Here is a 19,616-nt window from a genome sequence, read left to right as displayed (position 1 = left end):
GGGGCGCCGCGCGCGGGCCGTGAGGCGGCGGCGATGCGCGCGCTGCTGCTGCTCGGGCCGTGGCTCCGCGCCGGGCGGGGCCTCCCGCGGGCACCGGAGAGCGGGCACCGGCACCGGGGACACAGCGGGCACAGCGGGCACCGGCCGCAGGGACCGCTCCGGGTAACGCTGCAGACACGGCTCGGGCACCGCCGCTCCGCCTCCCGCCAGGCGGGCGGCGGGCACGGGATACAAGACCCGTTAATCTCCCCAGAGAGGGACAGCAGTGTGCGGGTCCCGACCGGTGGCCTGGATTTGATGACTTTAAAGGTCTTTTCCAGCCTTAACGATTTTAGGATTCTTTGTAAACTCCGGTTTTGACTTGTAACAAGTGTGGAAACCCAGGGCTCTGGGAATATTTCTCTGTCTGCTCTGGGTGCCCTGACCCCCAGGGGAGCACTGACTCTGACCCTCATCCATGGAAAAAGTTTCCCAGACTTCAAGACAGACTAGAATCCACAAAAGTGTGAAATAGATTATAGAGAGCAGTGTAGGCGTATCACTTGGTGAGAAATTGAGGTTTTGGGATTTTTTAGTATGTTGTGGATAGAAGCAAGATGGAGGGCACAGGGTGTCGTCCTGGGTTTCTTCTTCTTCCTTCTTCTTCACGGGTTTGGGTGGCATTTTGTAGTTGGGCAGAAAAGTCCCCATTGTGGGCTCTGTGAGATCAGTTATTGGGTTAAAAGGGAAAATAATCCAGGTGTCTTAATTGGATAGTTCAGTCTTAAAAGCCCTTGTAACAAGAGATTGGCCATTTTGTGCCTTCTAATGAAAAGCTGCCCAACTCACAGTAGTGAGACTGTTTTACTGAGAAGAAATAATAAACACCTGAGTGTGAACATGAACTACAGTCTCGAGTGCCTTCAATCGAGACCCAGGGAAACTGACAACTAGTACCACCACAAGTATCTAATTAAAAGAAAGTAGCACTATTAAACTTGTTAGTTTTTTATATTTTTTTGTCTGTATGAATGCTTTTGTACAGCAGAAAGTGTCGGTGGAAGTGCTGGACCACCTGGAGCACCTGGCCCTGGTGGATTTCCGGGATGCGGAGGGCGTGGAGCGGCTGCAGAAAGCAATCCAGTTTGCTGAGCAGCTTCATGAGGTGAACACCGACGGCGTGGAACCCATGGATTCAGTGCTGGAGGACAGGTGGTGAATCACAGCAGCCTCCTTTTATCTGTTAATGCCTCAAACTGTTTGCTTCTGGGACCTTTTCTTCCCTGGGAGAAGATCACCATGCATGTGGCCCCTTTGCTCAAAACGTCTTCCTGTAGTTCTGTGTGGGGGAGGTTGTCATTGGCTGTGTAATTTTTATGTGTGAGCAAAGCAAAGGTGAACTTGAGTTCTTTAATCTGTCTTAATTATCATACTGCACCCCTAGTGCCTGCCAGTGCCATTTTTGGGTGCTTCAAATGTTCCAGTACTTGTCTCAGTGTTTATTCAAGAGACCAACACCAGATTTAGAGATAAGCCACCCCTCCTACCTCATATTCACAGAACAGCTTGAAGACAACCAGTAACCTTTGTCCTTCAGGTGTCTGTATCTCAGAGAAGATGATGTGACAGAAGGTAACTGCACCAAAGAACTGCTGGAAAATGCCAGAGAGACAGTAGAGGAGTATTTTGTGGCTCCACCAGGTATTGACTTGCTTACAAAAATCTCTTAATCTTGCCTGAATTAACCTGAAGAAAACAACCTGCCATAGCTGCATTTACTTTCAGAAATACTAGTCAATAATAGGGAGCACTAAAAGAAGTTACTGTAGCCGTCTGTGTAAAACAAATTGCAATTTATTGGTCCAGAAGCAGCACAGAGGCTGACCTGACTCTGAAGTTACTGCACACTTGAGAAATTCCTTACAGGAGGTCAGGCAGGACTTACTTCCCTGACTTTCTCAGGATATTTAGGCAGCCTGTACATGGAGTAAACTGGAGAAACACTTCCATGCCAAGGTGTCCTGCCCACAAGGTAACTTACAGCTGGTCTCACACAACCTGTTTTTTGTTTTCTCTCAGGTAACATCCCTTTACCAAAGCTGGAAGAACGAGAGACTTTTCTGCAGGGCTCTCAGTGACAGCCCAGAGCCCAAATGCCCTTTCAAAATTTTATTTGGGGAAAATGAAGTTTTGTGCAGTCACAGCTGAAACACCCTGGCATGTGTTTTGGTCAGAAGAAGAGCATTTGTGAGACAGAAGAAAGAAAGTGTAAAAGTTTAGTAGGGCTGCTGAAATATTGAATATCTCTGAAGCTGGAGAGCAGCATGGCAGATGACCTGGGTGCTTTTATTTGGCAAAGTGAATTTGCTGTCTGGAGGTGAGAGCAAATCCTTGTCCCACTCTTAATTGTGCAATTACCTCATTATTTGTTTAAGCATCCATAATATACTCACCTAGATGCATAAAACATGTAATTACTATGATACTTGAATTCTTTCAAGGGTATTGAAATAAAGCCTGTATTTAACACCACTAACCCAATCCTCTGCAAAGCTGTAACACTGTATTATTGCTTTAATCTCAGACTTGTCAAGATTCAGACCCTGCAAAGCTGAAGTTTTACAAATATACAAGCTCAGCCTGTAAGGAATTTAAGATATGTATAGAAATCATAGCAAGGAAAGACTACAAATATCTATTAATCAATATGATTAATACCACAATCATAATATCAGGTAATTCCCACTTTGAGAAGTCCTCCCTCAATCTATCCATTTTGGCCTCCTCCTTTGACCATCACAGAGAATGGGGACAATATTATTTACACAGAAAAAGGAAGAGGGATTTGAGAGGGAACTGACTGGCTGCAGGAGCTTTTAACCCAAAATAGCATCAAGTAACTATTTAAAGGCAACAACTAAACCAGCAATTTGGACAAGATGATCCCACATTGCCAATGCAGCACAGGCTAAACTTAAAACTGCCAGTTCAGTGCTGCTCCCACACACTCCAGGGAAAGAACAGACTGCCTGATGCTTGTTCCCTGCAGCCCAAACTGCATTTAAAGTGGAAAACACACATCTCCCTAATGAAGGGGTTTGATGCAACTTCACCACAAATAAGGGAATTACAACCTTGACTCAGACACCTGCAACCACCAAAAAGAAAAGCTCACAGAGGGCAGATGAACTGCCTGTGGGGCAGGGCATGTCAGTGCCTCAGTGGGTCTGACACTGGTGGTGCTGAGCCCCTCTGGGCCCTGGCTGCACTTTGAGAGAGGGAGAGACACCCCTCATGTGCTGGTTCCCCTGCATTCACTGCAGCACTCAGTAAATGGATCCAGTTTCTCTGGACACCATGGAGATAACCTCACTTAGAGCTGCTGACATTTTTCCACCACCACAAAACTGTAGATATAAAATTAGATTGGAAGCTCTTGCATATAAATCCCAGGTTTACAAAGAAAATTTCAATGTGGAGATTTCTTCGCCTTTGTGGAAAGAAAAAGAAGATGGAAGTTGTTTTATTGCTAATAGTGATTATTTTATGTTTTGGGATAGCCCCAGGAAAAAGCTGTGTTAGTACAGTGATAGGTTGTGCAACACAGAGTGAAAAACCACCTCATGAAAAGTGCTTACAGCCTAAACTGGGAGAGCAATCTCATGAGATACCGTATCCATTACCCAGTTTTCTTCAGCACCACCTCTACCCCAGCTATCATCTGTATTTATTTGTTCTGCCTTTCCCTGCAGCTCTGTCCTGAGGGAAAGGCTACTTTTATACTCTTGATTAACTTGTAGGGCTCTGATGTATCCCAGGCTTTAATGTTTCTCATTAACAACGTGTATCTCGCCCACGCTGCCATTTCCTGCAGTCGTCATCACAATTGTTCCTTCAGCAAACCATTTCTTAATAAATGCAGAGAAATTTGCCTGCAGCTACCAAACACAACCACCTCCTCAGAGATTCATGGGTGTTTCTGTAGTTCAGTGGGAGCACTTGGAAGATTGCTAAATGGTTCCATTCTGTCAGCACAAAACTGTCCAGTGCTCAAAGAACTACTGCAAGTGCTGCAGATACTGAACACAGTTCTGCAAATTAATTAATTACTTACTGTGGCCCCAAGACCACTCAAAACTTCTTCATGTTTCTAGCACACAAGCAAAGTTGTGAACTCTATCTCTATTTGGAATGTTAAAACCCATGAGTCAGGAGTTATTTCTGAGATATTCTAGAGTGACAAAAGTATTACATTATGCAGTCTCAATATTTCTGGGGGCAGTGTATTCTTCTGAGGTTGCCTTAGAGTTTGCAAAAGCAAAGAGTTGCTTGCAGTTATGCTGCTTTTGCTCTGAATGACACGGAGGAAGTAACTACACTGTATGAATATGCAAAATATTCACATTGCAAGTGAGGTGAATGACTGCTTTTGAGGTGGGTTTTTTTTTAAACTTCTACAAGGAAATGGGAGTCCTACCAACCAGTATTTAACAACCTCTTTTAAATCATCCTGTGCTGTTTGCTGTAGACATGGTTCAGAGTCCTGTTATTAACAGATCAGCTGTGGAAGACTCAACAGCAGTGTTCTATCTGCTGACAAGAGTGTAAGCAGAAAGTGCCCCAGGGAGAGTGAAACTAAGAAAACAGAGCACTGAGGTTCTACCAAAACATCTTGCTTCATTTAAACAAAAAACAAAACCCCCCAAAAAAATCCCCACAAAACAAAACAAACCCAACCAACCAAAATGACCCCCAAACCAAACACAAACTGACAAAAAAATGCAAGAGTTGCAGAAATAGTGAGGTCTGCAAAAGATGGCATAAAAGTCTGATAGATTTGGTTCACTAAAGGAACAAAGTTTGGAGCTGACTTGATCATATCCAGTAAACATGAGTCAGAGATTTCTATCAGAGGTCACTTAGTGTGACATGAAAAGACACAGCTGGAAACAAGTGAACAGGACAGGTGATCAAGTGCCATTTACAAGCCATGGAACTCCTTCCTTTGACATGGGTGGGCTTCACTCCCAGTAAAGGCCATGTTACTAAAACAGCTGCCCCAGGTAATATCTCAGTATTCTTTCAGTGATTTCACGTGCTATTGAAAGGGATATTCCCAACAAGAGCTTGTTCCAAAGAGAAAGTCTGTTATTGGTTAAACTACAACAAGTAATAAAATGGCTTTTGGGGCCCACATATCACCTATGGAAAGATGTTTTACAGAAGCTGGTGGACCTATTACAATGCCTTGGAGACTGAGCATACGGAGGAACAAGTTTTTAACCCAGGATCACCTGATTATGCCACACAGAATCACAGAATTAGATTAGAAATGACCTCTGAGATCATCGAGTCCTATCAGTGACTGCACACCACCATGCCAACCAGACCACGGCACTCAGTGTCGTGTCATGTCCTGTATTTCCATAAACACCTCCAAGGACAGTGACACCACCACCTCCCTTGGGCAGCCCCTTCTAATCACCAGTTCTGCGAAGAAATTTCTCCTAATATCCAACCTAAACCTCCCGTGGCCCAGCAGACCAGTAGCACGGGAGTCAGAACTGGAAGTTTTCCATACAGAGCCCAAATCTACGTGACCATCCCAAAACATGCTCCCCGTTCTCCCGTTACCTCCCCGCATCCCGCCGGTTGCCATGGGAACGGACGCGGCGCGGGGCATCCCGGGCCGCAAGACAATGCTGCAGTAAAACCCGGCCGGGCGCCGCGCCGCAGCCAATGTGCGTTCAGTGGCCGGCAACGCTGGCCAATGGGCGCCCGGGAGGCGGTGCCGATGGCCAATGGGGGCGGTCGGCGCGCAGGGGGCGGGGCAGAGGCGCTGCGAGGCGCGCACGGACCAGAGCGCAGCGCCGTCCGCTCCGCAGCGCCGGTCCCGCAGCGCCCGCACGGTGAGGGACGGGGCGCGGGCGGCTCTGGAGACTCTGTCACCCCGGTACCGGGGACCCTGCGTGTCCCGGCGGCGCCACCGTGCCTGGGCTCTTCCCCGGCCGCCGCCTCCGGTTTTCCCACATCCCCGGCAGCTGCCGGCGGCACCCCGGCAGCCGCGCAGGGCTCCCAGCCCTTGGCCAGGCGTGCCGGGCTTTCCTCGCCTCCCCGGGGCCGGGAAGGGCGTCGGGCCGGGCTCGCGGAGCTCCCGGAGCAGCGCCGGGCTGGAGCGGGGCTGCGGAGGGCCGGGAGGGCGGCGGTGCCTGCGTGGCTCCGGCCCGAGAGCGGGCGCAGAACGGGAGCCGGCGTTTGAGCCGCCGCTGCTCGGGCCGTGCCCGGGGCCGTGTCCGGCACGCCCGGCCGGGGCGGGGGCACCGTGCGGCGATAGCTGTGGGGCTGCTTGGCAGCAGGTGCTTCTGGCAGGTGCTCCTGCAACTTTGAATTTCCTTCTTTTTTCCTCCAAGCAGGCAATCATGAGTGATCGAAAGGCAGTGATCAAAAATGCGGACATGTCAGAGGAAATGCAGCAAGACTCGGTGGAATGTGCAACTCAAGCCTTGGAGAAATACAACATCGAGAAGGACATCGCTGCTCACATAAAGAAGGTAGATGTTGGCTTGTAATGTACTCATGAAAAATCAATTGGGAGAATGCTGCTAGGCAAGTAGCTCTAGAGAAACGAGTTCTAGAGGCACCAGATAATCAAGTTAGACTTTCTCTCTTTCTGTTCTGTTCCCCACCCTTTATGTCGACCTTTCTAGGTCCTTCTGCTTTTCTCTTGTAATGCCTTACACCATTTCTGCCGCTGTCCCATTGTCCAGCTGAGCAGAGAGTGGCACCTGACTGTCCCTGTGACTGATGAGCTGGTACAAGACACGGGCTCTGTGCAGCCTATTTAAAGAGTGGTGCTTTGCCGACCATGTAATAAGTGGGTTTGGTTTTTTGCCTTTCCCACCACATGCAAGACAAGCTGTTCATGCTAATGCTGAACAGATGGTTCATAGCTTACAGTTTGTCACATTTTCTCTCTTGACTCCTACTGGGAACCTGACTGAGCTGCAAGGAGCTGAAGGGTTTGGTTGAGCAGAAGAGAAACTTCCATGTCCTCACAAAATTCTCTTCTGCTGACAGCTGTTAGGTACTGCAGTATAAATCTACTGACTGCATGGGTTTGCTCACTGTAGACCTGTACACAGGAGTTTATTTGTAGCAGGCTCCTGACAGCAGCGTGTCACATCATCATCTCATGACCAGGTGTCAGAGATATGGCAGAGAATTTTCCATCAACTGTTCTTTCAGCATCCTTACTGCAAAAAAAAAAGCTAATGAATTCCATTAGCTTCAGAAATAGAAGCTAATATAGAAAAATACCAGTTTCATTGGAGATTCAGAACAAGCAGACAAATTCTTAGAAGTTATGGTTTGAGATCATGGCATGACTGCAGGGGAGAAGTTACCTCCCCAAACATATGTTTTAAGCTTATTCCTGCTCTTCTTGGAAGCACTTTTTTTTTTTTGGTATGACTAAGCAGCAGATGAGCTATGAAGTGACAGATGATCCTTGTGCTTAAGAGCATATGCTGCTCCTTAATTGCCTTCTTCCAAAAGTGATACTTGTTATCAAGTGACAAATCATTGCCAAAAAAACCTCCCCAACTGTTAGACAATATTAGTATAATTACCATGAAAATGCTGATTTTCTAATTCTCTGTTCTGTAGGAATTTGACAAGAAATACAATCCCACGTGGCACTGCATCGTGGGCAGGAACTTTGGCAGCTACGTGACTCATGAGACCAAGCACTTCATCTACTTCTACCTCGGCCAAGTCGCTATTCTTCTTTTCAAGTCTGGCTAGAACTGTGGACTGTTACTGAAACTTGCACCTGGGCACAGGACTGCACACTGATTCCCACCTTCAGCCTTCCTGGGGAAACACATCTTGATCTTCAGGTCTTGTATTGTATTGTTAATGGTCAGGGATTTTGCTGTAGCGGCTGGTATTTTCATTGTGGCTATATAGAAAAGCAAAAATGTCTTCCTTGTATTTATTTTCTTTCAAAAGATGGCTTCTTTGCTAATAAAACCGTTTATCCCTTTGCCCTCTTGAATAACCCTCTTTATTGCCATGTGAATGAAGGATGAACATCCCCACCTCAATTCCCACACCCCAAATCCATCTTTTCTTAGGAAACCTTCTTACAAGACTGATTTAAGTGGAAAAAAGTTGATGCAGAGCCCTTTTATTTCCTAAGCCTTCCATTTGGCTTTGAAAGAAGGAGTCATGGGAAAAAAGGCTTAAACTCCACATGACATAGATAATAACAGCTTCATGAAAGTCCATAGTTACTTCATAAATCCAAGTTATTTCTCACAAGTATAATATCCTCCTTTAAAGCTTAGTAAAAAGAAAGGCATCTTATTTGGAGACTAATCAGTGTGTGTCTTTATCCACACCCACTGCCAACTTGCTTCACTTGCCAGCATTGCTCAGTTTTGGCCACATCCTTTACATTGCACTTGAAGGGAAATGCAAGTGTAAGAAACACCGCTTGAGTCACTCCACAGGTTTCCTAGTCGGGACAGGTAACTTGTGTTCTTCTGAGCCCAGCTGCTGAGCAGGTATCTGCTGCACAACTTCTTAGAACTCCTTTTGATCCCGTTAAAATTCCACAGCTTTCACATCCCTCATGAAAGTGATACTTTTGGTGTTTTGGTACCCAGACTCACAGTTTGAAACCTGAGTGAATGGCAACAATGCCAAAGTTCAAATTCTCATAATCCACTTTGAAAAAGCCTGCATCTTCTATCATTGCTTTCAGCTCCTCCTGAAAAATAAGTGTCATAAGTATTAAGAGCCTGAAGGCCCACAAACCAGCTGGCCACAAGATTATGCTGGAATTGTGTTTTGTGTGTTAGTGAATTTGGGGAAATCCTGCCTTACCTGAGGGGGGAACTGTCGGATGCTCTCCACGAGATACTGGTAAGACCTCCAGTCACCAGCAATAACCTCACCCAGAACAGGGATAACCTGGAAACTGTAGAGATCATAGAGCCTGCACAAAGAGATGGTAAATACAGATTAACAGAAACAAATTTAAACCCTCTCCAACACGAGCTGGTCTCTGTGCCACTAGGCTATGCAGTCTGTAGCTGACTTTAAAAGTGTACCAAGATGTGGTTTCAGTGTCTCCACCTCTTATTCTGAGTACAAACAAGAGAGCCTTGTGACCTGGCATAAAGCATCACCATATTCCTACCTGGAAAGAAGAGGGTTGCTGACATGACTAAATTCAAGGCAGAGAAATCTTCCTCCTGGTTTCAGCACACGATAGGCCTCTTGAAGTGCCTGAGACAAAGCAGATGTGATAAGAGCTTCTGTAGAACAGCACCTGCCTATTATCATGCCATGTGATATTATCATGCAACTCTGATGAACTGAGGGGAATGAAGAGTATCCTGACTGGCAATCTGCAATATTTACTGTAGAGAAGCATCCCAAGATAAGTATAAAAAAAGCCCCGAATATGCCACAAACCCAAAGCACAAATACTCTTGCTCTTACATAAATAGATTTTTACAAGGCTTTGTGTCAAAACTGTGATGTCGGGTTTGCAATTTTCTTTCCCTACTTGCAGTTGATGAAAGTTTGTTGGCAGAGCTCTTATAATTACAGACCAAACACAAAAGGGAGAAGGTGACTCAGCTACAAGAAACTGAAAATCAAAAACAAGCATGATAATTTTTTTTCAATCAAAAGATTTTACTATGAGGCACACCCAAAGGTTCAAAGAAGGAATGATACTGGGTTTCGGATGAGCAATGTGTAAGAACAGAAAGGAAAGAGAAAGAAGAAAATCTTTGGCTACTTTGAAAATTCCATCCTGCATCAAAATAGAATACCTAACAAGAATCTAGACAAAATCCTGTTTAAAACTCTCTGTTCTTTCATACAAGAGCAGAGTTGTCTTCCAGAACCTCTGAAGGCTGTACATTTTCTTGACTTCAACTGTCCTGTTCCTATGGGATAAAATATCAACACTACACAGGAGCTCTGCAAAAGAGTTGGCAGCTTGGGTGTGTTTTGTATCAGGTCTCCAGGGAGCTCTGCTACCAGACTGCTGTATGCATGAAGGCAAAGAGCCTGTGCTTTGGAAGGGTGCAGACAAAGCACCAGGAAAAGCCACATGCACATTAAGTTCAAAGGAATATGGTTCAAGGTGGATTGGATCCAAATGTTTCACCTTCCACAGGAGCTCTGCCAAGGTTGTAAAACACCCCTCCAAAACAGACAACAAGTGCCTCTAGACAGGTGTCACCCCCACAACAGCCAGTACTTCTCAAAGGACAGAGATAGTTCAGAACAAAGAGTACTGCTTATCCTAATTAAAATCATACTTGTTCTCTATAGGGAGCTCTGCCACCAGCCAGTGTAAAGACACACAGCAGTGGGCTGAACAGGCTGGCTCAACAGCAGTGGGGGCACAGCCTGCTTCCCACTCTGCTCTGGCAGTTCTGTTGGCTCAGGCAGGGAAACAGAAGGGGACAGGAAGCACTGGACCCACTGTTGGTGGGATATAGATCAGGTGCTGCAGGAAGATTTGAGATATGCAGCCTGACTGCCCTGTGCATGTGTAGATCCATCCACGCCATAGGTCAGGAGAAGGTGGGGAATGACTGCAACATGCAGCCCTTTGCCTTAGGAACCTGAGACTGGTGGCTTGCCAAGGATTGGGTGCAACTGGTATAAATCTATCTTTTTATGACAAAGGTGAGGCCCTTAATTACATTTTCTATTCACACAAGTTGCACACTACATGTCCCTTATTTTAAATGTTTCAGGAGTAGATTAGGATCTTCCTTTATCCAAAGGAGTTCCTACTTTGTTTCCTTTGTAGAATAAAAAATCATAAGGACCCCATGTCAGGATACACTATAGTAACTTACCAGATCAATACGAGTTACATTTCGGATTCCAAAGGCAATTGTGTAAACATCAAACTTATCATCATCAAAGGGCAACTCTTCAGCATTCCCAAGTACCCAGGACAAGCCTGTAGTGACAGACAAGTCATAGAACTGAGCCCAGACTGCTCCAGAAAGGCTAGAACTTACCCATTCCGGAAGGAATTGATTATTTTAAAGTGATATTGAAAACAAATGTTTCCATTTTGCAGTTTTGTTAGAGGAAAGGCACCTTGGCCTCTACTCACGAATCTTTCAAGACAGAGTAGTTGATTTTGCAGATCAGCCAAAACACCATTCTGCACATACACACAGTGTGTATGTGCCACAAAGATTTTACCCAAAACTTGCATCATAGTGGAAAGCACTGTTGGCTGCCATTTATTTGTGGCAAAGTTGTAAAAACAGAATCCCTGCTCAAAGTGTAGCTATGCACAATTACTAACATCTTGCCATGCAACAATGGCCAAAACACTTCACACATTTTGCTAGAAAGCTCCCACAGCTTGAGGAACATGAAAAGCCACACTCCCTCCATCAGGACTATCAGTATGAGACGCAGTTGCAGCTGTGTTGCTTCCTAGTCCCCAAAGGACCATGTCTATCTGTGGAGCATGGATGTCCAGGTTATTGGCAAGCAGACAAAATGCACAGTCAGTGACTGTGCAACTCACGCTCCTTTACCCCAGGCACAGCTCCCACTCCTCCTGAATGTACACAGGGAAACAGCAAAAAAAACCTCTGTCCCTTACAATTTCTTGCATTACAGCCACAGTACAATGCATTATTTACCTTCAGAGTAGCCAAGATGCTGTGCTTTCTGCTTCCCAACTTTTAACATTTCTCTGTTGATGTCACAGACCACCACTTGGGAATCCCCTAGTGAGTCAAATTTGTCTTTCTGGTAACTCTCAAAAATTTCCTGCCATGACAAATCCTGATGGTGCTTGAGCTTCCTCTGGAGCTGGCGTTGTCGTACAGAGCGAACATAATTAATGAATCGAAAGGCAATGTCACCTGCAGTTGTTTCAAAAGAAAGACACACATTTTGGAATGTTTTCTGACTTCAGGAAATTGAAACATAAGGCTCTGAACATCCAACTGACTTACTATTTCTTTTTAGTCATATATATTTATAAAAACACCCCCTCAGACATACTGTAATAGACACAGAAAGAGTGTGTGTGTGTACACGTATATAGACAAAAGGGAACTTATTAAAATCAAAGAGTCCACGACATTCTACAAATTCACAGTTTCCCATAACATATCATGGCAGGACTATAACAGTTTTAGACCCTTAAAGCAAGATATTACAAAACACAAAGATATCAGTTCTCAACCCTTCTCTTGGAAAGTCAAGTAGATGCTTCACTAGTTTTAAAGACAAGGAGCTAAGGGTGAGGAAAAAAAAAAAAAAACAGCAGGAAACATAATTCTGAGCAGACTCAAACAGATGAAAAAGAGTGCGGCATTGTCATGAGGAACTCACCAAAATTATTTACCTGTTCCCCCAGCAACATCAAGGAGGAGTGTTCCTGGGCAAGGGTTCATTTTATGCACGAAGATATCCTTCCACACCCGATGAATTCCTAGAGTCATTGAATCATTCATTACATCGTATTTCTTGGCCACATTTTCAAAGACCTGATAAACTGCAAAGAAAGGACATGGGAATCAGATGCAATTTACTTAGAAATGCTTATGTCTAAGTAAAACTTGTCCTTCATTGCCCAGTGGAGGTCTCTCCACTATGTGGAGCTGAAAAATACCACAAGAAAACTCATTACAAAAAAAAAAAAAAAAAGACAGATTGAATCAACTGAGCCTGTTGCCTGACAAAAGTCTCTGGAGAAACACAGCCTTCCCGAGCTGAGGGAAGTAGCAGTGATATTATGATTCCCGGGAACTCAAACAAGGGCCCAGCCCCGAACACTGCCCAGCACTGTGGAGAACGATCACCGGCTGCCCGGGAGCCCAGCTCGGCTCCGGGCCCGGCCCGCCCTCTCCCGCCGCCGCCGCCGCCCTCACTTTTCTCCCTCCTCTCCTCCTCCGTCACGTTCTGGAAGCCGAAATGCATCTCCGGCCCCGCGGCCAGGCCGCGGCGCGCCCGCAGAGCCCCGGCGGGCCGGGACAGCAGCGCCCGGCAGCGGCACCGCCACAGCCGCACCGCCGCCATCTTCGGCACCGCGGGCGGGGCGGCGCTGCGCCCGTGCCCGCTCCCGCTCCCACCGGGACAGAGCAGGGAGAGCGCTCCGCCCGTGCCCGCTCCCACCGGGACAGAGCCGGGAGAGCGCTCCGCCCGTGCCCGCTCCCACCGGGACAGAGCCGGGAGAGCGCTCCGCCCGTGCCCGCTCCCGCTCCCACCGGGACAGAGCCGGGAGAGCGCTCCGCCCGTGCCCGCTCCCGCTCCCACCGGGACACAGCCGGGAGAGCGCTCCGCCCGTGCCCGCTCCCGCTCCCACTGGGACACAGCCGGGAGAGCGCTCCGCCCGTGCCCGCTCCCGCTCCCACCGGGACACAGCCGGGAGAGCGCTCCGCTGCCGGACACGGTCACTGAACCCCCCCGCCCCCGGTGCCACCGCTGCTCCGCGGCGCGACGGAACCTGTGCTGTGAGGACAAACGTGACGGGGAAAAAAAAAAAAAACCAAAAACCCAAACCAAACACAACCCTCACGGTGTGCTTGAGTAATTTTGCAAATAGTTCAACTTTATTTTATTTAGCTTTTCTTTAGATTTCTAATTTTGCAGTTTTCTTCACTTAAAGTGAAGCCTCGTGGGGAAGGGGAGGGAGGGTTTCTGGGTTCTGATGAATTGCAAGGCGGAGCGAAAGATGCCTTGATTCTGGTTAGGAGCATTAGGACACATTAGAAACTTCACTTTTCTTTTCTTTTTCTTTCCTTTTCTTCTTTTCCCAAAACCTGCCCTGCTTATCACATTACTTGAATCATCCAGGAGTTCTGTCAGCTTTGTAGATACAAAGAAGTTACTTAACCCATTCTCAGGAGAGATGACATCATGCTATTAAAATCAGCCCAGGGACTGCATTCCCAGGGCATGAGCTGGGCTCCCTCGCCCAGGACTTTCCTGCCATAGTGGGACTTTTAGCACCATCATCAGACCACACCACGATTTTCTCCTATTTTCCCCATATAATACTTTTTTAACTCTATGTTCTTTGCAGTAGGATGGCCTCCAAAGCATCATATTTGGTTTTGTTGGGTATTTTTCTCAGCCTGAGTGATAGTGACAGATGATCTTTGCCTACCAGAGCAGTGACTGGGAGAATCCCTCAGTGGGGACGGACCCTGCACGGGCACCAGTGACCAGCTGCATTCACAGAGTCACAGAACGCATCAAGCTGGAAGGGACCTCTGTGGGTCACATTGTCCAACCTTCCTGCTCCAGCAGGGTCATCCCAGAGCACATGGCACAGGATTGTGTCCAAATGGTTCTGAAACAGCTCCACTGAGGGAGACTCCACCACCTCTCTGGGCAACCTGTTCCAGTGCACAGTCATCTGCACAGTGAAGAAATTCTTCTTCTTGCTCAGGTGGGACTTCCTGTGCATCGGTTTCTGCCTGTTGTCTGCCTCTTATCCCATTTCTCAGCACCACTGAGAAGACCCTCAGGTTCCTAAGGTGCATCCTCTGACACCCACCCTGCAGATATTTGTACACATTAATGAGGTCCCCTGCCAGCTGAGGCTGAACAGGCCCGGCTTCCTCAGCATTCCACTGGTTTTCTTGTCCCCCAAGGCACACTGCAGGCTCAGGGACAGTTTGTTGTCCACGACGACACCAAGCTCCATCTCCGCAGAGCCGCTTTCCAGCCGGTCAGCACCCAACCTGTACCGGTGTTCGGGGTTACTCCTTCCCCTTCTTCCTTCCTGCGTTCAAGCAGCTCAGCCGTGAAGAAAAAAACAAAGCGACGGGGAAAGGCCGCGCACGGCCTGAGAGCCGCCAGTCGCGGCCTGTCCCGCGCTGGGCCGGCGGGGCCCAAGGCCGCCCCAAGGCCGTGCCCGCCGCGCATCGCCGCCGCCGGCGGTCGCCATGGGAACGGCCGCAAGGCATGCCGGGCTGAAAGAAATTGCTGCGGCAAAACCCTGCAAGAGCGCCGCAGCGGGGCCAATAAGATCTCGGGGTGATGGTGGCGGTGACCAATGGCTGACGGCCGGTGCTGAGGGGGCGGGGCTGGGGGCGCTCGGAGGCGCCGGCGGCGCGCGCGGGTCGGTTAAACAGCCGCGGCGGCGGAGCCGAGTGCGTGCCTTGCTCCGCGCCGTCCCGCACCGTCACCGGCTCTGCATCCGCACCGCGCCGATCCCGCGGCGCCCGCTCGACGGTGAGGGCAAGGCGTTGTCGACTTGAGCATTGGGCGGGAGCAGCTGTCGAGAGGGGTCGAGTCCGGCTCGGGAAGTCTGGGACTGGGCAGCCCCCCGTGCCTGGGCTCTTCCCCGGCCGCCGCCTCCGGTTTTCCCGCATCGCCGGCGGCACCCGGTAGCCGCGCGGGGCTCCGAGCCCTTGGCCAGGCGTGCCGGGCTTTCCTCGCCTCCCCGGGGCCGGGAAGGGCGTCGGGCTGAGTTCGCGGAGCTCCCGGAGCAGCGCCGCGCTGGGGAGGGCCGGGAGGGCGGCGGTGCTTGCGTAGCTCCGGCCCGAGAGCGGGCGCCGAACGGGAGCCGGCGTTTGAGCCGCCGCTGCTCGGGCCGTGCCCGGGGCCGTGTCCGGCACGCCCGGCCGGGGCGGGAGCACCGCGCGGCGATAGCTGTGGGGCTGCTCGGCAGCAGGTGGTTCTGGCAGGTGCTCCTGCAACTTTGAATTTCCTTCTCTTTTCCTCCAAGCAGGCAATCATGAGTGATCGAAAGGCAGTGATCAAAAATGCGGACATGTCAGAGGAGATGCAGCAAGATGCTGTGGAATGTGCAACTCAAGCCTTGGAGAAATACAACATCGAGAAGGACATCGCTGCTCACATAAAGAAGGTAGATGTTGGCTTGTAATGTGTTCATGATATCTCTATGCACATGAAAAATCAATTGGGAGAATGCTGCTAGGCAAGTAGCTCTAGAAAAACAAGTTCTAGAGACGCTAGATAATCAAGTTGGACTTTCTCTTTAGACTGATGTCCATGTGTTCCTGTACGGGCCCTTTTGAGGTGCTGCTTCTTTCTTGCAGTGCTTACGGCCTTTTTTGCCACTGTCTGTTTTCCACGTGAGGATAGAGTGGCACCTGACTGTCCCTGTGACTGATGAGCTGGTACAAAACACAGGGACTCTATTGAGCTCTCCTGTGGTTTTCCTCTGAGAGGTAGCTTGTTCTTCTTGGTTTCGTTTGTATTTAACTTAATCTTAAGGATCTCTTTACAATTCTTGCCAGCTGGATCAAAAATAGCAGGGGAAAAGTGGTTTTCTGCAAGTCTCTGTTATCACACCCTTCTTTGCGTAGTGATATAGCAGAAAAAGGAAAAAAATCCTGGTGCACTGCTTATCTGTTGTTTGAAACATCTGTGTCATCCTTTATGTAGGATTAACAATACATGAGAAAGATCTAGTTCAGATTTATTTCCTGCTTCGTCAGCTCAGGGGAACGGAGAAATGAAAGTGCGTCAGTAGAAGTTAAAGTGATCTGAGAGGAAGAGCTGTTGACATGTTGAGGCCGATTGGACTGAAAGTGTCTGGAGTTAACTGCTTGGCACGAGGAGCTAAGTTTGATAAGGTTTAGGTCACAAGCTATGAATTTTCACATAGATATGTTGACTTTTACCTAACACTGTGAAAAAGGGCCTCAAGAGCTGGTTCAGGCTGGAAAATAATGAGGTTATAACTGTCAGCAGAAATCACAACATGAGAGATAAAAAAGACTGTCCAGAGACAATGAAAAAAGCCAATAAAGAACAATAAGTCCCCGGACCCTAATGTTATTATTAGTCAGAACTGTGAAGGGTGGGAAACTGCACCTTAGACGGTGAAATTGCCTGGCAGTTTCTTTCTTCGGGGTCCTTCTGAAGGAACCCAGCTGGAGCTGTTCTGCTGCTGTACCACTCAAAGCCTGGGGCTCTCCTCCAGGATACCTGGGGTGGAGGTGACTTTAAAATTTGGGATACTTGGGGTGGAGAAGCATCTCTAACATGGGAAATATTTCATCCAAGCAGAATGATTGTTTCTGGTAAAGAAATACTTGTTTGCTATGACCAGAATATTGAAAGGCTTTTTTTCTCCAGACACATAAGGTAGCTATGATAGTTGAAAAGAGAGTTTAGTACTTTTCAGATATCCTTTGTTGCAACTACTGGGAATTAATAGAGGATTTGTTTGAGAATATGTAAAGCGCAACTACTTAGATTTATTGATCATACTGTTGTTACAGAGCAGGTGGCAGAGAATTTTCTGTTTAGTAGCTGTGCTGCTGATAAAAATGAAGTCTAAATTATGGCTTTGTTTCTGTGGGTACAAAACTAATGGTGAATCTTTTGCTTGAGAATTGTAGATTCAATCATGTTATCAGTTATGGGGGAATAGAAGACTACTTTCCTTCAACAAAAGTAATATTTTAAACTTAGTACTGCTCAGTTAGGAAGCACTGTGGGGTTTTTGTGTGTCTGACTAAGCAGCAGGTGAACAATAAGATGTAAATAAAATAATCCTAGTACTTAAAGAGCATCTGTTCTTCCTCTAATTGCCTTGCTCAGAAGGTACCTATTAGAAGAGTTCTTAATTTGTAGTGATCTGTTTTGCAGGAGTTTGACAAGAAATACAATCCCACTTGGCACTGCATCGTGGGAAGGAATTTTGGCAGCTACGTGACTCATGAGACCAAGCACTTCATCTACTTCTACCTCGGCCAAGTCGCTATTCTTCTTTTCAAGTCTGGCTAGAACCGTGGACTGTTACTGAAACTTGCATCCAGTTACAGGACTCTCTGACTAGTTACTGCAGCCTTCCTGAGGACACAGGCCTTGATCTTCCAGGGCAATGGCAGGGATTATGTTGTAACAGATGACATTACATCGTGGATATAAAAAGGAAAAGTACCAAAAAAGTCTTCCTTGTATTTATTTTTTTCCAGAAGGCTCCTCCTTTGCTACTAGAGCTGTTGGAGCAGTTTTGCTTTTGCAAGTTTTATAGCCATCTACTGTATTTCCTGATTACTGCTAGTGCTATGCAAGTACTGACAGTGTTTAGCTCTTTATGTTCCAAACTTCTCTTACTCTTTTGATTTTAATTTTATAAAATTTCCCCCTCTTGTTTTGCTGGACGTGCTGTCTGAAAACCTAAGCTGTTTCTTTTTTCTGCTGTCTCTGGAGAAGTGTACTGGAGAATAAAAGCCAAGTTCTACCCCAGCCAGGTTGTTATTTCTGGCTGATTTGTACGTTGTGGTGATGGTGGATGGCTGGGTCTGGACAGGCCCTGGGGGAGTGCTGCCTGAGGGGGTGTGCAGGGCTCTGTGGGGCTCTGTGTTCCCATTGCAGCCCACAGGCCTTGGCTCCATCCGGATCAGCCTCGGCTGCGGGTGATCCCGGGCATGGAGTGGCTGGAGCCGCCCCTGCGGGCCTGGCAACAAAGGACAACAGCTGCACTCAGGGGGAGTGGGAGCCCCAGGGCCCTGCTTGTGTCCCTGTGGCTGGCAGGGCCTGGCTCCCAGCCAGAGAGCAGCTGCTTAACCTGAGCCCCTGTTTGAGCAGCTGCTGCTGGAGCTGTGCCCCTGCCTGGCACACCCGCCCACGCTGCCCAGTGCCAGTGGTGGCACTAAGGGCACGCTGGGAATGACAATCCCTGTGCGGCTGCTTGGCAGGTGGGCCCGGCAGGGCCTTCCTGCTGCAAATAAACCCCCTTTGCTGGCTGATACAAACACCCCTGTATGATCAGGCAGCTGTGGTACAGGATACACACATGCCAAAGAAATGCAGCAGCTTCTGCAGGGTCCTTTTGGGCTGTGGAGAAATGGGAAGTTGAAAGAGAAATCACAGTCATTACAAAGAGGATAAATGATTGTAATAGCCTTTCATTAAACACTATCCACTCCAGACATCAAGGGGGAACAGCTGGAAAAGTGAAATACTGCAATCATGTGATATTTGAACTTTTCCTGGGGCCTGGTGTCACGTCAAAGAAATCTCTTCTAAAATCCAGAATACCTGAAAGCTGAGCTAAATACATAAGTCACCAACGAGCACTGTGGTTAGACAGGCCTGTGCTCTGTCAGGGACAAGTAGGAGCTACAGTAGCCCTTGGCCTGGGTCAAAGGCTGTCTGTCTGTCCCATGTCCTACTCCCGGTGACGTGTTGCAGGGAAGGAAAATATGTGGAGCCTTGAAGATAAGCCCAGTGTCCTCTGTGTTTTTCCAGTTACCCCAGACTGCTGATAGCAGCTATCGCACTGAGAAAAAACTCAGACACTCCTCCCCGTGTGGGCTCAAAGCTCCTTGAGCAACTAGAGGTAACGGCCAGCCAGGCTAATAGAACGACCCAGGCTCTTGTACAGCAAACGGTGCTTTCAGGAGCAGCGGGGGGCATTTAGTCGATCCCCTCCCTGTTCGTTGCAACGTCCACAGCATTACAATTGTTTTAAGTAGAGATAAGCCGCAGCTGCCCTCCCTGGTGTCCCCGGTTACCGGGGCCGCAGCGGCCGCGGAACCGGCGGCGTTCCCGTCGCCATGGGAATGGCAGCGGGCGCGCGGCACGCCGGGCTGGGCAACGCCCCGCCCATCATCCCGCGCCTGGCCAATGAGCTC

The 19,616-nt window shown here is 48.2% G+C and overlaps 4 protein-coding genes across 7 annotated transcripts; 3 read left to right on the top strand and 1 right to left on the bottom strand.

The window, feature by feature from the left end:
• Positions 1-5: 5 nt before the first annotated feature.
• GATC (glutamyl-tRNA amidotransferase subunit C) lies at positions 6-3,830 on the top strand. 2 transcript variants are annotated; one of them, XM_084217231.1, is made up of 4 exons: positions 6-162; positions 1,028-1,191; positions 1,577-1,680; positions 2,059-3,830. In XM_084217231.1, exons 1-4 carry the CDS (start codon positions 34-36, stop codon positions 2,115-2,117), a joined length of 456 nt encoding a protein of 151 aa, XP_084073357.1. In that variant the 5' UTR covers positions 6-33; the 3' UTR covers positions 2,118-3,830. The 2 variants fall into 2 exon arrangements, with proteins under 2 accessions (XP_084073357.1, XP_084073356.1); XM_084217230.1 differs by having other exon boundaries at positions 1,025-1,191.
• A 1,990-nt stretch (positions 3,831-5,820) lies between these two features.
• LOC311160430 (dynein light chain 1, cytoplasmic) lies at positions 5,821-8,024 on the top strand. Its single transcript, XM_084217217.1, has 3 exons — positions 5,821-5,888; positions 6,393-6,530; positions 7,645-8,024. The coding sequence occupies exons 2-3, from the start codon at positions 6,399-6,401 to the stop codon at positions 7,780-7,782; spliced, it is 270 nt and encodes an 89-aa protein (XP_084073343.1). The 5' UTR covers positions 5,821-5,888; positions 6,393-6,398; the 3' UTR covers positions 7,783-8,024.
• COQ5 (coenzyme Q5, methyltransferase) lies at positions 7,099-13,272 on the bottom strand. 3 transcript variants are annotated; one of them, XR_014616585.1, is made up of 9 exons: positions 12,921-13,272; positions 12,395-12,544; positions 11,682-11,906; positions 10,872-10,978; positions 9,185-9,273; positions 8,869-8,980; positions 8,655-8,752; positions 7,841-7,939; positions 7,099-7,232 (listed from the first exon to the last, which is right to left on the bottom strand). XR_014616585.1 is itself a non-coding variant. In XM_084217215.1 (8 exons), the coding sequence occupies exons 1-8, from the start codon at positions 13,066-13,068 to the stop codon at positions 7,894-7,896; spliced, it is 975 nt and encodes a 324-aa protein (XP_084073341.1). In that variant the 5' UTR covers positions 13,069-13,272; the 3' UTR covers positions 7,809-7,893. The 3 variants fall into 3 exon arrangements, 2 of the variants coding, with proteins under 2 accessions (XP_084073341.1, XP_084073342.1); XM_084217215.1 differs by lacking the exon at positions 7,099-7,232 and having other exon boundaries at positions 7,809-7,939; XM_084217216.1 differs by lacking the exons at positions 7,099-7,232; positions 7,841-7,939 and having other exon boundaries at positions 8,129-8,752.
• A 1,826-nt stretch (positions 13,273-15,098) lies between these two features.
• On the top strand, positions 15,099-18,225 carry LOC311160393 (dynein light chain 1, cytoplasmic-like). The gene is made up of 3 exons (XM_084217137.1): positions 15,099-15,231; positions 15,731-15,868; positions 17,623-18,225. The coding sequence occupies exons 2-3, from the start codon at positions 15,737-15,739 to the stop codon at positions 17,758-17,760; spliced, it is 270 nt and encodes an 89-aa protein (XP_084073263.1). The 5' UTR covers positions 15,099-15,231; positions 15,731-15,736; the 3' UTR covers positions 17,761-18,225.
• Positions 18,226-19,616: the final 1,391 nt, after the last annotated feature.

Source organism: Fringilla coelebs, assembly GCF_963513975.1.
Source record: "Fringilla coelebs genome assembly, chromosome: 17".
NCBI lineage: Eukaryota > Metazoa > Chordata > Aves > Passeriformes > Fringillidae > Fringilla > Fringilla coelebs.
The sequence above is the reverse complement of the archived record's forward strand: the minus strand, read 5'-3'. Positions and strand labels throughout refer to the sequence as shown.

What these genes read in the sequence shown, in the direction of transcription:
- LOC311160430 (XM_084217217.1), top strand. Translation starts at nt 6,399, where the DNA reads ATGAGTGATCGAAAGGCAGTGATCAAAAATGCGGACATGTCAGAGGAA. An exon ending in TCGCTGCTCACATAAAGAAG is followed by an intron (nt 6,531 to 7,644) that starts GTAGATGTTGGC and finishes TCTGTTCTGTAG; the next exon opens with GAATTTGACAAGAAATACAA.
- GATC (XM_084217230.1), top strand. Translation starts at nt 34, where the DNA reads ATGCGCGCGCTGCTGCTGCTCGGGCCGTGGCTCCGCGCCGGGCGGGGC. An exon ending in GGCCGCAGGGACCGCTCCGG is followed by an intron (nt 163 to 1,024) that starts GTAACGCTGCAG and finishes GCTTTTGTACAG; the next exon opens with CAGAAAGTGTCGGTGGAAGT. An exon ending in GTATTTTGTGGCTCCACCAG is followed by an intron (nt 1,681 to 2,058) that starts GTATTGACTTGC and finishes GTTTTCTCTCAG; the next exon opens with GTAACATCCCTTTACCAAAG.
- LOC311160393 (XM_084217137.1), top strand. Translation starts at nt 15,737, where the DNA reads ATGAGTGATCGAAAGGCAGTGATCAAAAATGCGGACATGTCAGAGGAG. An exon ending in TCGCTGCTCACATAAAGAAG is followed by an intron (nt 15,869 to 17,622) that starts GTAGATGTTGGC and finishes TCTGTTTTGCAG; the next exon opens with GAGTTTGACAAGAAATACAA.
- COQ5 (XM_084217215.1), bottom strand. Translation starts at nt 13,068, where the DNA reads ATGGCGGCGGTGCGGCTGTGGCGGTGCCGCTGCCGGGCGCTGCTGTCC. An exon ending in GGAGGAGAGGAGGGAGAAAA is followed by an intron (nt 12,545 to 12,920) that starts GTGAGGGCGGCG and finishes CTTTCTTTGCAG; the next exon opens with TTTATCAGGTCTTTGAAAAT. An exon ending in ATTCACTCAGGTTTCAAACT is followed by an intron (nt 7,940 to 8,654) that starts GTGAGTCTGGGT and finishes TTTTCTATATAG; the next exon opens with CCACAATGAAAATACCAGCC.